The sequence below is a fragment of the Ammodytes marinus genome (assembly GCF_949987685.1).
Source record: "Ammodytes marinus genome assembly, chromosome: 12".
Classification (NCBI taxonomy): Eukaryota; Metazoa; Chordata; class Actinopteri; order Uranoscopiformes; family Ammodytidae; genus Ammodytes; species Ammodytes marinus.
In genome coordinates, this window is record NC_137216.1 from 24247734 (window position 1) to 24263085 (window position 15352).

General features: G+C 39.9%; 3 protein-coding genes across 3 annotated transcripts in view; all 3 read left to right on the forward strand.

The window, feature by feature from the left end:
• The window catches only part of cryl1 (crystallin, lambda 1), a 33416-nt gene extending 31762 nt beyond the window's left edge, over nucleotides 1–1654 (forward strand). Inside the window, exon 9 of the mRNA XM_080038753.1 lies at nucleotides 1146–1654. Within this exon, the coding sequence (XP_079894879.1) occupies nucleotides 1146–1250 (105 nt within the window). The 3' untranslated portion in view covers nucleotides 1251–1654. The remainder of the gene's footprint in view (nucleotides 1–1145) is intronic.
• A 1062-nt stretch (nucleotides 1655–2716) lies between these two features.
• Nucleotides 2717–6675, forward strand: gjb8 (gap junction protein beta 8). The gene is made up of 2 exons (XM_080037763.1): nucleotides 2717–2886; nucleotides 3727–6675. The coding sequence occupies exon 2, from the start codon at nucleotides 3760–3762 to the stop codon at nucleotides 4567–4569; it is 810 nt and encodes a 269-aa protein (XP_079893889.1). The 5' UTR covers nucleotides 2717–2886; nucleotides 3727–3759; the 3' UTR covers nucleotides 4570–6675.
• A 2922-nt stretch (nucleotides 6676–9597) lies between these two features.
• LOC307258943 (gap junction alpha-3 protein-like) lies at nucleotides 9598–11028 on the forward strand (the record flags this gene model as incomplete). The annotated part of the gene is made up of 1 exon (XM_080038633.1): nucleotides 9598–11028. One exon carries the CDS (start codon nucleotides 9598–9600, stop codon nucleotides 11026–11028), a length of 1431 nt encoding a protein of 476 aa, XP_079894759.1.
• Nucleotides 11029–15352: the final 4324 nt, after the last annotated feature.

Sequence of the window (15352 nt, forward strand, 5' to 3'; positions counted from 1 at the left end):
CATACTGGCAAAAGTAGGAAGGATATAATGGAAATTCTCACAAATGTTTAAGGTACTTTTGATAAAGAACATTTATTATAAACTCACATTTATATGTCACATTGATAGACTGTAACAATAGCTTTGTAAAGTTTGTGTATATACTCTTAATAACAGAATCAAAAAGGTCTTATTTGTCAAATAACAACCCATCTCCAATTATGTTATCCTACAAAAGGGCAATCAAAAATTGGAGGACCTTTGTAAAGGAATTTTAATACTTTGTCGGTGAAATTCAATATTTTCAAGGCCTTATTTTGAGAATATTAAATTCAAGTCTGATGGCAGCAGAAGAGTCTGTCCTTTAATTGAATCTGTCAAGGCACTGATCCATGCATGACCATGTAATAGACTTAATTTATCAATCAATTGATCAAAGGCATGTAACAAAAGCAGATGTTTCCCAATTCATGATAGCTTCAGTTGAAAGAAGAGAATGTTTGTTGTTGGTGTCTTTAGTTTTGCATGCCTGAAGGTCAAGAGTTTGCCCCTCAGTACGTGTCACATGCTCATCACAGGCTGCTCAAATATAAGCAACAGAATGTCGTTATGTGTGGAAACCCTGAGCCAGGGCAATAAATAGTTAGGGGTTAAGCTAGTAAAGAGAGCAATGAGCAGTCAATCCTGTTGACTCCTTGCAAGCTGACTGAACCAGTTGTATTTAAGGAGTGTACTGATTCATATTGACAGTTCTACAGATTCAAACCCGGGAGCTAAATTTTCCACTTCAACTAAAGGTACAAAGGCACCGGTTGCGATGCTTGAAATAACTAAATATACCTGCCACGTCCCAAGGTTTTCAATAAATACTCTTCAAAAAATTTGTGTTTTTAGTATCAAACACTCACACCTTTTCAGGTTTGAAAGGTGAAACTGAAAAGTTTGCTGCTTGTGACTTTGTACAAGGATTCCCAACTGTTGCAACAGATTCAGACCGCAACAACAGTCACATGACAAAAAAAGTATGAAAACGTAAACTTCTTAAAGCACAGCTGTGGCATGTTTTCTCCCACAAACATGGCCTGTTGTCTGGACAAAGAATAGATGGCGTTCAGGTGACGGAACCAACCACTAACAGTCTGATTTTCCTTAAATGTTTTTCACAGGAGATGTGTGAGCTGATTCCAAGCGACCAGCAGCATCTGTCAGCCCGGATGGAGAGGAGGGACCAGCTCCTCATGGCTCTGGCCAAGCTGAAAAAGGACCACTAAGATCAGCAAGCAGGGCCCGAAGTCAAGGAAACTTCTGATTAAAAGAGATAATAAGAATGTGAAATTTTGAAGTTCACTGACACCTCAATTGATATGTAATAATAAATAATTAGAATTATATCTTGAGATTGATGTCGCCTTTTATGGATAGCTCGAGGACATAATTACCAACATAAGAAAAGAACTGTGGCTTGCAACTGTCAAGAAGCAGGCGATTTGAATTTCAAACACATTTTTTCCAAATCTATTTTATAAATTTATATTTTATCCTGTTGTATGCAACTTAACCTCAAGACCAACATTGACTGATTAAAATTAAATCTCACAAGGTGATACACTTCTCCTAATGATCTCCTGTGTAAATTAATTCTGTGAAAAAAATGTAAAATTGTGTTTTGATTAATAAAAAAACAGAATCATGCATTTATATATTTTGTTTTTATTATTCACTTAATACAACATGCTTGAAGGAATTCTAATCATGAAGGCAATATCAGACGTGTTTGGAAGAGTAATGGACTGCCTCTGTTCCCTTCAGCAAAACAAATTCAAGACATGCCTATACAACATGCTTATAAAGTCAGTATCCCTGTAAACAATGGATTCAAACATGTCACAAGTGCTACTTAGATTTATTTTGACATTTCTGCGTCGCTCGTGTTACAGATTTGATTTCACAGAGATAACACATTGCAGTGGCCATCACATGATCGTATTGTGCAGCTTACATCTGTGCAGTATTGTAAAAGTGTATCTGATTTAGAGGTTCCATAAAGGCCTAGCGACATTTATGTTATAACTACATCTGTTATAAAGGGATCGGACTGATGTTGAGCATTTATAGTGTTTTTCCCTATCGGCAGAAATTATCTGCTTGGTGGAAGTATCATTTGTGTAGTTATTTAGTATTAGTATTTATTTAATATGAGTATTTATTTTATTATGTTTGCTTTATTTGTACAATTTACAATGACAAAGATAAATAATGAATACAGTGCATGGACAGGCAAAAACCTGAAGCCTCCACCTAAATATTTTTAAAATGGCATACTGCTTTAGAGAACATAAAACAAAGTAATGACAAAATAAAATTGATGGTAGGCATATGATTTGATAGCTGTAGCCTATTTAGATATGTGTACTTGGTTACCTAAAAATATTTTATTTTTTAAACTGTGGTTCCTTATCTCCAGCACTGAGGTGTAACTCAACTAATGAGATAATTCCTTGTTTTGCTTTTTTTTTTTATAACTTCTGAATGCACAGTCATGATCAGACTGTGTATAAAAGTTGTGATGAACAAAACAGGCCAGTGATAGCTGCTAGGAGTCACCATAGACTGTAAAGAGGGAGTCACTCTTCTTCCATGGGGGCCTGTCGGTCTGGCCCCACCCTGAGGCGGGCCCCTCCCCTCCCTGTCTACCGGAAGGATGATGAAAAACCTCTGGAGACACAGGTGCGTCTCACACACGGCTTAAAGACGTGGAGAAGTGGAGCGTCTTCCCCAACGAGCTAAACTCGAGGGAAACCATTCGTCTTCAAATCACAACAATAACTACAGGATTAATTGTTTTTCTCTTCACGGAAAGTTATTGATTTTCCCTTTTTTTGGATAAGCTACAGGCTGCAGGGACAGGTGAGTTTTCGGTGTTATAATTCTAACGTGTGAACTCAATGCACTTTGCCCTAATTTTTTAGTAAAGTTGAACGGATGAAAACCACACCATTGGCTAACGATACTCAAATATGATCATGTAAAAGGCCTCATATAGAACAGTAATTGACCTACAAAGTCCGCCTTGTTAATAAGCATGCAATCAAACTAGCATGGGCTATTTTAAGTCTGAAAGTTATACTTTTACGTACGCAAATAGGGAATAGCCTATTGTTTAAATTGTGTGCTACATTTACATTTTTGATGCAAGTATCATTAAATGAATCACATATATAAAGTCCAATTAGAGTAGCTCTACATTTAATGTTCGCATATGTAACGCAATAAGGCTATGTTTAAAATACTTTTAAGGTCAGAAAGGAAGAAAGATGTAAGGAAAGATTATCTAGTGTCTCACCTTAGTAGAAAGACAGGTTAAATGAAAACCAAAGACGAGGACCACATATGCACTTTCTGACTTAGGTGCAAAATAATTATATAAGATGACAAATATGTTGCCTGTATTAACTGAACTGAGCTACAAATTGATTCTATCTCTTGCATCATAAAGTCTAACAGAAGGCACTTGCGACAGCAATGTTAAGTTGTTTTGGCCCTTTTGACTTTGTAATTCCAAATCTATCACATACATGAGCCCCCTGTGTCCCAGGGTTTTTGGAGCAGTCCAACTCCTGACCCATGTAATGTATTGTTTGTTAAAAAATTATTTCATTCTGTACTACACATTATTGAAAAATATCCAATGCGAATTAATGGTTTTTTTTCTTGTCTTTTAACCTGCTGAAATCCTTCTATCTACAGGTTGTCTGAGCCTCCACAGTCCTCTTCGCCACAATGAGTTGGGGGGCGCTGTACGCCCAGCTGGGCGGCGTCAACAAACACTCCACAAGTCTCGGAAAGATTTGGCTTTCTGTCCTTTTCATCTTCCGCATCACTATCCTGGTTCTGGCTGCCGAGAGCGTCTGGGGGGACGAGCAGTCAGACTTCACATGCAACACGCAGCAACCAGGCTGCAAAAATGTCTGCTATGACCACTTCTTTCCCGTGTCGCACATCCGTCTGTGGTGCCTGCAACTTATATTTGTTTCCACTCCAGCATTGCTGGTTGCCATGCACGTTGCCTACAGGAAACGTGGGGACAGGAGGACCATGATTGCCTCCAACGGCACAGAGAAGACCACGGATTTAGAGCTGGAGACTCTGAAGAGAAGGCGTCTGCCGATTACCGGCCCTCTGTGGTGGACCTACACCTGCAGCTTGTTCTTCAGGCTCATCTTCGAGGGCGGGTTCATGTACGCGCTGTACTTTGTCTACGATGGGTTCCAGATGCCCCGGCTGGTCAAATGTGAGCAGTGGCCTTGCCCCAACAAGGTGGACTGCTTCATCTCCAGGCCTACAGAGAAGACAGTCTTCACAATATTCATGGTGTCCTCTTCGGCCATTTGCATGGTGCTCAACGTGGCCGAGCTTGGCTACCTCATCGCCAAGGCGCTCTTGAGGTGCAGGTCCACCAGGTCAACCAAAAGGAGAAACAATTACAGCAACACAGACAGCATTACACGGGACAATTCCCTACTGCAGAACAAGAAGAACGAGATGCTGTTGACTTCTACAGACTCATCCAGCAACAAGACCATGTGTTGAAGGATAGCCTTAAGTGGTAGAGTGGTACCAACGTTATTGTCTTCAGTTTGGTAATTAGGCTCAAAATGTCCACCAGAATTGTCCCATGGGGAAGGTGAAACAGCTTCTGAAGCACATTTTGAGACCGTGGGAACAGAAAAGAGTTTAGTAAGTAGTTGGGGTGGCCTATCTTCTAAATTCATTTGATGGGAAATCGCTGCATAATATGAATATTTGTTTGCTCTGTGTGCATATGGCCACTAAAAAAGGTCATAAATTATTCCCTGATGCAAAATCACAAGTCTAAATCTAAAGTTATGGATCATAGTTATGATCATTTTAAAAATGGTAGATATACAACCAGTGAATGTTACCCTGAAAGCCTTTTTCTTTCTTTCGTTGCATCCGTCAAACTACCACGTAATCACAAAACTTAATAATTTAACTTTTCATGCAGTGGATGAGTGATAGCGTTTGAGATTTTAATCTATCTTTCATCATTTGATTGAGTGACGTACATGGCACAAGGCACTGGTGAGGTTTTTGAACCACAAAATGAGTTTCTACTGCCATCTAGTGGTTGGAAGCGAAACCCCATTGAGAGCACAAAAACCTTCCTGAAAGATTTGTTCAGTGTTCAAAAGAAGAGGAAGGAGAACAAATGAAGTCATGAAAAGTGAAGACCAAATGCCTTTTGTGATTATGTCTTAGTTACTAGTTTACAAGAGTGAACATTTGATTTTAAATGTGGTTGAATTTAAATGCATGTCTTCCAGTAATTGATACAGTTTTCATGATCCTGCTGTATTGAATCAAGTGACTGTAGCACAAAGTTAAGTTGGAAACTTATAGATCAATGACTTCCACGTTTAATGCTAGAGTTTTTAATTTGTGTGTGTTTTTAATTTCTGGGTGTGTTGCACAGGAGATTATGCTGATAGATAATTTATATAACATCTTCACATACATCTTACCTATTACACTAAAGTGGTTTGATGCTCTCTGCTGTTCAATCATATACGAATGTCTTTTGTCTTTTACTTGAACTAAAAGTGTTTGAAATTGAAGTGTGAGATGCATGAAATAACCCTAAGTTTATCTGGATATGAAATGCCAAAAGAGGCACATAGAATTATAATTGAGTGAAATATTTTTGCATCTTGTAACAATGTGTTTTGCCTTGTGATGACGCTGTTACACTCCAAGAGTTTATTTAAAAAAGTGAGACAGAAAACTTCAAAAAATTGTTATGGGATTCTTAAACCCTAAATTCGAGTGTTGTACTCTTGAATAAATCCCCTTCATGGTTACAATCAGTTTTTTTAACAGTCCCATTCAGTTCAGACATTCTCCTGTGTTATTTGAATGTGTGTTGTTGTTGCAGTGCGTACTGACCCCACATGGCTGTATCAGCTTTCAGCATGTGCCTTATTTTAGCCAGCACACTAATCACTGCGATTGCCCTTAACGTGACAAACTACGGACAGTCTCAAAGCGAAAAAGTCTTTGTCCTCGAAGCTCCATCCAGGAATAGCAGAGTCGGATTAGTTGTTGGACGATAAATCAGCAGTGTCCATTCCAAAATTATATTTAGAAATGTTGTCGTACATTTACATTACATTACCGGATGCAGTTCTTTTGGAGTGAAACATTTCCACCATAGATCCTAAAAAAATGCCATTGTCACAGTCAAAGCACCATGGAGGCCCTTTATAATCAGAATAAGGAAAAAAATATTTGTGTTTTTTTTTTTTTTGTATGTCTGCTCTGCGTTGACCTTTAAACTTTAAACTTTGCCTTTGGTAACAGCTAATTGACATTTTGATGCTACATTTGTGATAGCAATGATGTGTAATGGACATTGTTTTTAAGGGAAGGATCCTGATCAATCCAGTCCCAATATGCTGTTTGTCTTTAATATTTTTCTATTCAGATTTCTTCTTCCATCTGGGGCTTAGTTATCTGCTTTTAACAGCAAGACAAAAAAACTAATGAATAGGCGGCTTTCTAAGCAAGAAATGAAGAAAATAAATGTATGATTTTGTTTTGTACATGAGATGTTTTTATTTCACTCGCACTTTGATTGTTGAAATATTTTTGCTGTTTGAGATTTTTTTCATAAATCAGTAAAATACAAACCTTTGTGGTTCTTTGATTTTGTGTTCAGTCTGTTACTGTCATATTGCCTCATTACATAACCCCATGCCTTCCTGCAGCTACTCATTGGGTGCCACAAAGGAGGAGGAACGCTTTCTTCTTTTTCTGGGTGATGCCCTATCATTTTAGTCTGCTCAAATAGCTCTGTATGCCTATAATAGTCACAAAAAATGTTTCCCACAATTTGTTCCTTCAATCACCAGATATGAGGTTTCCATTAATCTTTCAAAGTGTTGTTTTATATAATCAAAGTACACTTTATGTGTGTGTGTGGTTAACCATGGGTTAATATCGACCCATTGACCTTATTTTCTTTTCAAATATGGCAGCTTTTACCAATTTTTTTAAAACTTTAAATTGGCTGTTGCTGTAGTTTGGATGGTTTATGGAGTATTTTGGGAATGTTTTCAAGTGGTTTTCCCAGGATACGTTGAAAAGGTTTGGGGAACGTTCAGGTTTTGGACAAACTGTGGCAATGTTTTGGGGCACTAATTGGGCAACTTTTGCGCACATTTCGGACAGGTTTTTTTGGGAGGATGGCAGGGGCGTGGTGTGATCCCCGGACAGGCTGATGACTCTGTGGATTCACTCATGCATGGTCACACAATGTGACAGTCCAGACATGGCTGGAAACGGGAGGCAGCTCCGTTTGACCGAGCCCCATCTCCGACTCCAAGCCTCCTCCAGACACTAAGAACTTCAAAGGAAAACTTTTCCACGCGCAGGTGAACGGACCCAGGACGAACAGACAACCTGACAAACTACAGGCCTGGAGAAGTTTTCGCTTGAATGAGTTTGTAGGGCGCCATTAAAGAAAAGAAAAAAAGTTTGTTGAACTGTCAGAGAAGCGACAGTTTGCGGGTTTGGGATCAGGGAGACAGAGGGATGGTCGCGGCAGTCGCGGGACTTCTTCACGCTTTTCAACGCACTCAAAACGATGGCACCAATGATGGCAGATGAATTTGCTTTTCGTATTTAAGTATGACATCTCCGGTCTAAAGGTATGACGGATACTGTGAATATTTTCCTGTATTGAAATGGGAGTAAAGTAAATCCAAGTAAATGAAGAACTGCATATTATCAGGTAATTAAAGATTGCTTAATTGTTTTACTTCAAAATACTGAGACAAAAGCCTGACAAAGCTCGTGGCGCTTAAAGGGAGTCTGTGGACTCTGGCACACTCTGTATTGTCAGCCTGGCAGGTATGGCTTTGTATTTGAACCTGGCACTGTCTGTTACATGAAATGCCACAAATACCTGTGAAACTGAGGAATTATTTGAAGTTTGCCACTCATTTTCAAGTCACAAGGTTATTAATTGTAAACGTGCCACACCAATTTTTCCTCTGGGTTTACATGCTGCAGCATCCCAAATAGTTATATCAACTCTTTGATTCGAAGTCACTGATATAGCAAATTAAATATTGTATGACTGTTTTGACTTTGGTTTTTCTCTTCCAGGTGTCATACATATTGTGAACCCTAGTCGATGGATTTATTACCTTTAATACAAGAATATTTTAGTAAGTTTCTGCTCTGTGTGTGTGTGTTAAATTAGTTGTAAAAAATTGTGTCTGTTCTGTGAACACAATACCGTCTAAAACATGTAAACATGCTCAAAAGATTTCACCGATAAGAGGACATTTATATGTTACTATAAATACACATTTATTTCGCCAAAACTTTGAACTTTGAAAATCCTATCTGAACCTAGTATTTAATCTAAATATATTCCTCAAATCAACAACAAAATAATTGACAACATTTAATATCATTTGAGTAATCAACTCATCAAGAAAAATTGCTAATCATCTTTTGGTTTACATTTTCTTTAATGTGAGGAAATGAAAAAAAATTAATTTTTATATACTATTTAAAAAATATATTTAAGGTTTTCAAACAATTTGAAGAGAGCAACTTGGGCCCAAGGAAATATGGTTACAAACAAAATGATTCAATCAAAGATAAAAATCAAAATGTTTTTTTAAGCATTTATTACCAATGTTTGAGGCTTTTCAAATCGAAATCGCCACTTACATTTTTATTTTTAAAATATAACAGCTTCATGAACCTGAGCGAAATTTGTCGCTCAGTTTTTGCCGTATTTACAGTCTAATTTGATCCCTGCAGCTTTAGTATTACAGTTAACAGAGAGTTAGAGGAAGGGAGGGTGCTGTGTATGTGTCAGTGTGTAGGCCTATGTCAGTTTGTCTTCCTGTGTCTGTGTGTGTGTGTGTGTGTGTGTGTGTGTGTGTGTGTGTGCGTGTGCGTGTGCGTGAGTGCGCGCTTGTGTGTACATGTGCCACACTAGAGCCTCGTCTCTGCTTATGCTGTTTTCGAACATTATAATGTTGATCTCAGCACATGCCTGCTGGGCAGTGGAGCGAGCAGGTGAGAGAGAGAGGGGCCTGCCATAGGCAGAGAGAGAGAGAGAGAGGGAGAGAGAGAGAGAGAATGGGAGTGTGAACTATGGGTTCAGTCAAACAGGTGGCCTATAAAGTACAGTTTACAAATTGCTAAAAAGCGGCTGTGTTTGAAACGGATGCTGTATTTCGATTTGTTATCAATATCCGAAACATACGTGGCAAAATTTCTATAAAGCCCTTCGGCTAAGCTGTTATCGAAAAAGAGAAATATGACGGTGTCTCGTCAACACCTCCACTCTCGCCTATGTCCTTGTGTCTTATTGTGTGTTTGTGTGTGTAGATCTTTTAACCTCGGGGTAAGGCCTTACATGATACTTATGCAATGACAAATGTTCAGACCTGTTCAATTTCAACAGAATCATAAACATCTCTTTAATTATCTCTCACACTCCATCTGTTTCTCCTCTTTTTGTTCTTCCTTGTACACTCCAGCCTGTACTTTCTCCATAGGCTAAAATCTTGAAGCATGGGCGACTGGAGCTTTCTGGGGCGGCTGCTGGAGAACGCTCAGGAGCACTCGACGGTCATCGGCAAAGTCTGGCTGACTGTCCTCTTCATCTTCAGGATCCTGGTCCTGGGGGCCGCGGCCGAAGAGGTCTGGGGTGATGAGCAGTCTGACTTCACCTGCAACACCCAACAGCCCGGTTGCGAGAACGTTTGCTACGATGAGGCCTTCCCCATCTCGCACATCCGCTTCTGGGTGCTGCAGATCATCTTTGTGTCTACGCCAACGCTCATCTACCTGGGCCACGTGTTGCACATCGTCCGCATGGAGGAGAAGCGGAAAGAGAAGGAGGAGGAGATGCGCAAAGCAAACAGACTCCAAGAGGAGAAAGAACTCCTTTATAGAAATGGTGGAGGAGATGCTGGAGGCAGAAGAGGCGGCAAGAAGGAGAAGCCGCCGATCAGGGACGAACATGGAAAAATCCGTATCAGGGGCGCATTGCTGCGTACCTATGTGTTCAACATTATTTTCAAGACCCTGTTTGAGGTGGGATTCATTTTGGGCCAGTATTTCCTCTATGGCTTCCAGCTGAGGCCCCTGTACAAGTGTGCACGTTGGCCCTGCCCCAACACCGTTGACTGCTTCATATCGAGGCCCACTGAAAAGACTATTTTTATTATATTTATGCTTGTGGTGGCTTGCGTGTCTCTTTTGCTGAATTTGTTAGAGATCTATCACCTTGGATGGAAGAAAGTTAAACAGGGCATGGCAAATGAGTTTGCTCCCCAATACCAGTCGCTGCACCGCGTAGACATTGCAGAGCCTCAGTGTATGGCCTCGGCCTCCAGAACTGCCCCGACCAGCCTCAGCTACCCTCCCAACTACACGGATGTGACAGCGGGCAGCGGGGCGTTCCTGCCGCCCCTGGGGCCGGCAGCCGTGCCCTCGGCAGTGGCGGAGTTCAAGATGGACGACCTCCAGCAGGAGCAGTCCCTCCGCCAGCCCTCCCCCTCGTCCCACTACTACATCAGTAACAACAACAACCACAGGCTGGCCACACAGCAGAACTGGGCCAACCTGGCCACTGAGCAGCAGACTCTGGAGATGAAGGCCACCTCTCCCTCCCCATCCTCATCTTCCTCCGACAATGACCAGCAGTTGGTGCAGCAGCCCGTCGACGCTGAACTGCTCCTTCCAACCAGCAACACCACCAGTAACACCAACATCACCAACACGACCGCGGCCGCCGCCTCCAGTAGCAGCAGCCCAGGCACTGCATCCAATGCAGGCAGCTGGGGTGGGGGCAAGAGCGAGCCGGAGGAAGGCCATGTCACCACGACTACAGTGCTGATGCATGAGCCTCCAGTAACGGTCAGCACAGACCCTCGGCGGCTCAGTCGGGCCAGCAAGAGCAGCAGCTGCAGGGCCAGGCCGAGCGACCTGGCTGTCTAATCTCTTTAGCCCTTTCATGTCCCTAAACCGCCACCGCCCCCCTGACCAACCCCCCCCCCCCGTACCCTTACTCCACCCCCAATCACAGTGATTCTCAGACAAAAAATATCACACATATGCCTAAAGCAAAAAATCTAAAATACAAACAAAAAAAGTAAAAGAAGGCAAGGCGACGAGATGCAGGAATAGCGGAAATTGTTCTGGAAAATGTGAAATTACATCAGCAGCATTCGGGTGATTGAGTGCAATCGGTGAGTTGCAGAGTAGTTGAGGCAAGGTTTGTTTTGTGTTTGGACCGTCTCAATTTATGCACACTTAATGTGATCCTGCAGCGCTTTAAAGTCACATCGGTGGAAGGAGCGAAGGACATTGTGATGTTACCGGTATCAAAATGGACACATTGGGGGAAGATGTTATTTCTCTTTTCTTTTATTTTTTGAGCAAAAAGGACTTATTATTTTAAATGAAAATTATTTTTTGTCAAAAAGAATTACTGAAAATTGTTGTACAAATCACTTATTCGATGTGTTGGCAAACAATTTACTCATATAGATTGTTAATATTTTTTTATCTGGTTTTACAGTTCAATCGAAAGTACAACGTGCACTACACGTCAACAGTTTGTTCCAGTGTTTGTCCTTTGACTCGGATGTTGTTTTACTACAGCACTTATACTGAAAAAACACTTGTTGGGTTACACATAATTCAACCAGGAAGTAATTTTGTCAACAAACATGTATGTATTGTTTTCCTTGTGTTCAATATGTGGACCTACAACTCACCGATTCACTAGCAAATTCTCATGGCAAAGATGGCTAGCTTGGTTTTACCCATGATCGTGTACTGCAGCGACAATATATATTTTAATTGAGATGGAATGGACTGATGTGATATTCCCAGGTTAAACAGACAAGGGCACAGTCTGGATCGGAATATGGGTCAAAACTGCTGGTCATCCTGTGATACCCAGATTGCACCTGGGTCTCTACAACCACTATATTGTCAATGAGATAAAAATCAAAACATTTCCATTATGATTTTTACAAAGAGGAAAGTATTAAGCCTGCCTCTGTCAGTGTCACCTTCAGTCAACAAAAAAAATGCTCTCCACCAACTGCACAAACAAGATATTGGCAGCCACCATCTGATATAAAGAATAATAATATTCTTGTTTATTCAGACAAAAACCTCCCAAAGCTCTTTGGTTAGACATGGAAATACTAATTTGTTTAGAGAGAACGTTGGCAGATATTTTGCCCTCAAACCCACACGCCCCTTTTTTCATCACACCTTAATATTTAGAGCAACTTTGGGAGTTCAACGATATTCACTATCACTCATTTCATGTGCTACTTCATTCTATTCTGAAAAGTGCTATTTTTTAAAAACTGAATTTAATTTTTCTCATAAATTGCATACTTGTAGTAGTCAGTTTGTGATTGCGAAACAGCTACGATTAAAGGTGACAAAATGCCCGGCGCTGCAGATATCAAAAAGCGACGGTGCAGTCGACCTTGACGGCTTCTATTTTGTCGTGTTCATCTTGATTCTTAGAGATCTTTAGAAACCTAAACTTTTAACTGAATTTATCAGCAGTCTTCTGTCTCTGTAGTGTTCCTGTGCCGTTTGGTTCATTCACAACCCAGGCACTCACTTTCTTTCCCTTTTTATTTTTTTAGCTTTACAAAAACCTTAATCCATTGTATTATCCTGTGAATTCAACTCTGGAGCAGACTTGCAAGTACACAGTTTTGGATCTGCATTGGACATATTACCAACATGATTACGTACTTATATGTTTGTGCACAGTATCTTATAGAAACAAGTCTTTTCCAACAGTTAACATACAGTTTAATACACCAGAGTAAGAGTAGTGTAAATGGTAACAGCTATATTTAAAATTTATTTTTATGGGGGGTTACACAATGATGGTACTATAAGGTGTAAGAGTATCTGTACCCATATAGGTAAAATGTTTCATACTGCATCTTACTTCAGTTGCTTAAATGACATTTAGTGCAAATAGACACACAAAGAGGACAATATACACCAACACTATGCATAGGTAAAAGTAATCCATGTTTCTTGTTTAAAATTACAAAAAAATATTTGTTATCTGCATTTGTTTTTGATCCCTAAAGTTTACATTTTGGTAGTTGATAAAGATTTGCACATTTAGGAAAGAAAATTGCTGTTCTACATGCTAATATTAGTAGTTATAGAAAGAGAGCGAGAGAGAGAGCGTGAGAGAGAGAGAGTGTGACGCCAAACTGCCAATCTCTATGATCCTCAAAGGAAAAAATGTCTTAAAAGTAAAACGGAGTGGCTCTTCACAAAAAAGGCAGTATTTAAAAAAATAAAATAAACAGTCATTATCTCAAGCTCAGATAATGGTGGGTTTGAAGATTGTAGAAAACACAACAGCAGCGGGAGAGAAAAAAACTGTTGGGGTATTTTTCTGTGTGTTCACTCAGTATGTTCTCACAGAGTGGCTGGGACTCTGGTTAGACTTTGTTTCAGATGACTCCACTGTTGAGAAAATGTTAGCTGGGTAGCTGGCCCTTCCATAACCCTTCATGCAAAGCCCTGACCGGATGTTGTGTTCAAAGCCCAGCCCGTCGTCCCTGTGACTCCTCCAAACTCTCTCCTCTTACGTTTCATGCAGAGCATGATTTCTCTGGCTCGTCAGGGAGTAGGAACAATCTCACAATGCTCAGAACAGCAAACTGTTTTCAATGCTGTCTTAAACAAGAGAAGTGCCTTGTGTATGAATGATTCTTTTGTAAGAACAAGTTGATGTAAATGTTCATTTACCTCAAATGTTTACAAAACTGTTACTAAATAAATCTTTTGTACCATATTTGTTCTTCTCGCTTTCACTTTTGCCTACGTAGCACAATGAATGAAATTGATCAATCCCACACACATCGATGAAGCGATTTAGATTGAAGATTTGAGATTTTGACTGGATTCTGAAAATGTTTTACTTGGAACATGACTCCTAAACATTTCACTTCACTTCACATGTCCTGAGAATTTTTTTCAAGTTTTAGGATTTTAAAAAGGTACCATCCAAACAATAATAATGAAAAAGCATTTCATTAAATGAGTAGCTTTTCTTTAGTTTTGAAGTTGCCTTTTGCTGTGGAGGACTTCCTTCCCTAACTTAGACTTTTCCATTAAGAGCTGACCTGGAAATCACACATGAGCCAACAAAGTTCAACAGGCAGCAGTTTAACAGCTCATTTGAACAAAGAAGGAGCTTTTGCATATGAAATTCAGGATGAGCAACAGAATTTAGGCATGGATGGGAATCAAAACCATGGTCTTTGGTTTACGAGACCATCGCCTTGCCACTTGGCCACCACGCCACGTTCCAATCACATCTTGATAACAAAAAAGATTGTATCCAGGCTCTTAACATTTTGATTTTGATATAGTATTTGCTGTTGGAACTTCTGGTGTTTTCTTTACAACCAAACCAAAGTTAATCTCAAAATGCAACTTACATTCTTGGGGAAACCTTACTGTCAAATTGTGTCCTCAAGATTGTACAAACAGTCAAAGATGTTCGACTCCAGAGGTGCTCAGACGTAATTTGCAATTAATTTTGGAGTGTCCTTCTTTCTTGCTGGTCCACAATCCATCAAATTCTTATTCAATTGGTAGGTACATTTCCAGGATCTTTATCCTACCTTCGCCTTGTTCTGGGAAGGGAAGAACATGGGTATATTTTAGACAAAAGTTGCATTGACAGGACAAATTGTCTGAGAGAACAGTCTTCCCATGGTATATTAGACGATCAAGGATGCTTGAGTCTAGATTTTAAATAATTAAATTTGTTATCAATACAATGAATTTTCGGGCTTCTCATGCATTCTAGCTGGTCCAAACTACATCAAATGCTTCTTTGATTGGCAGGTAATCTTCAGGGATCTTTATCCTACATCCATCTTCTAGCTCTGAAGAGAAAAAATCATGGTTATTTAATGGACAAAAGTTGTAGAAATTCACAAAATCTTATTTTCAGAACCAGAGATGCATAATATTACCTGCAAATAATTAGCTGGTTCGTAATTGAAAGAACTCGTCTAAATCAGTGGGAACACTCCGGCAAATAACGCAAAGGGTTACTTCTGCTCACTTCTGAATGTATATATGCAACAAACACAATGAGATGTATTAGGGATTAGAAGAGAAAGTAGAGGAAGATATGGGTATTGAACCCTTGATCTTGGGTTTAGAAGAGCAACAGCTTAGTACTTAGCAAACACAACTACAGAGAGTAGGTACAACTATTAATCATCAACAGATAACGATGAAA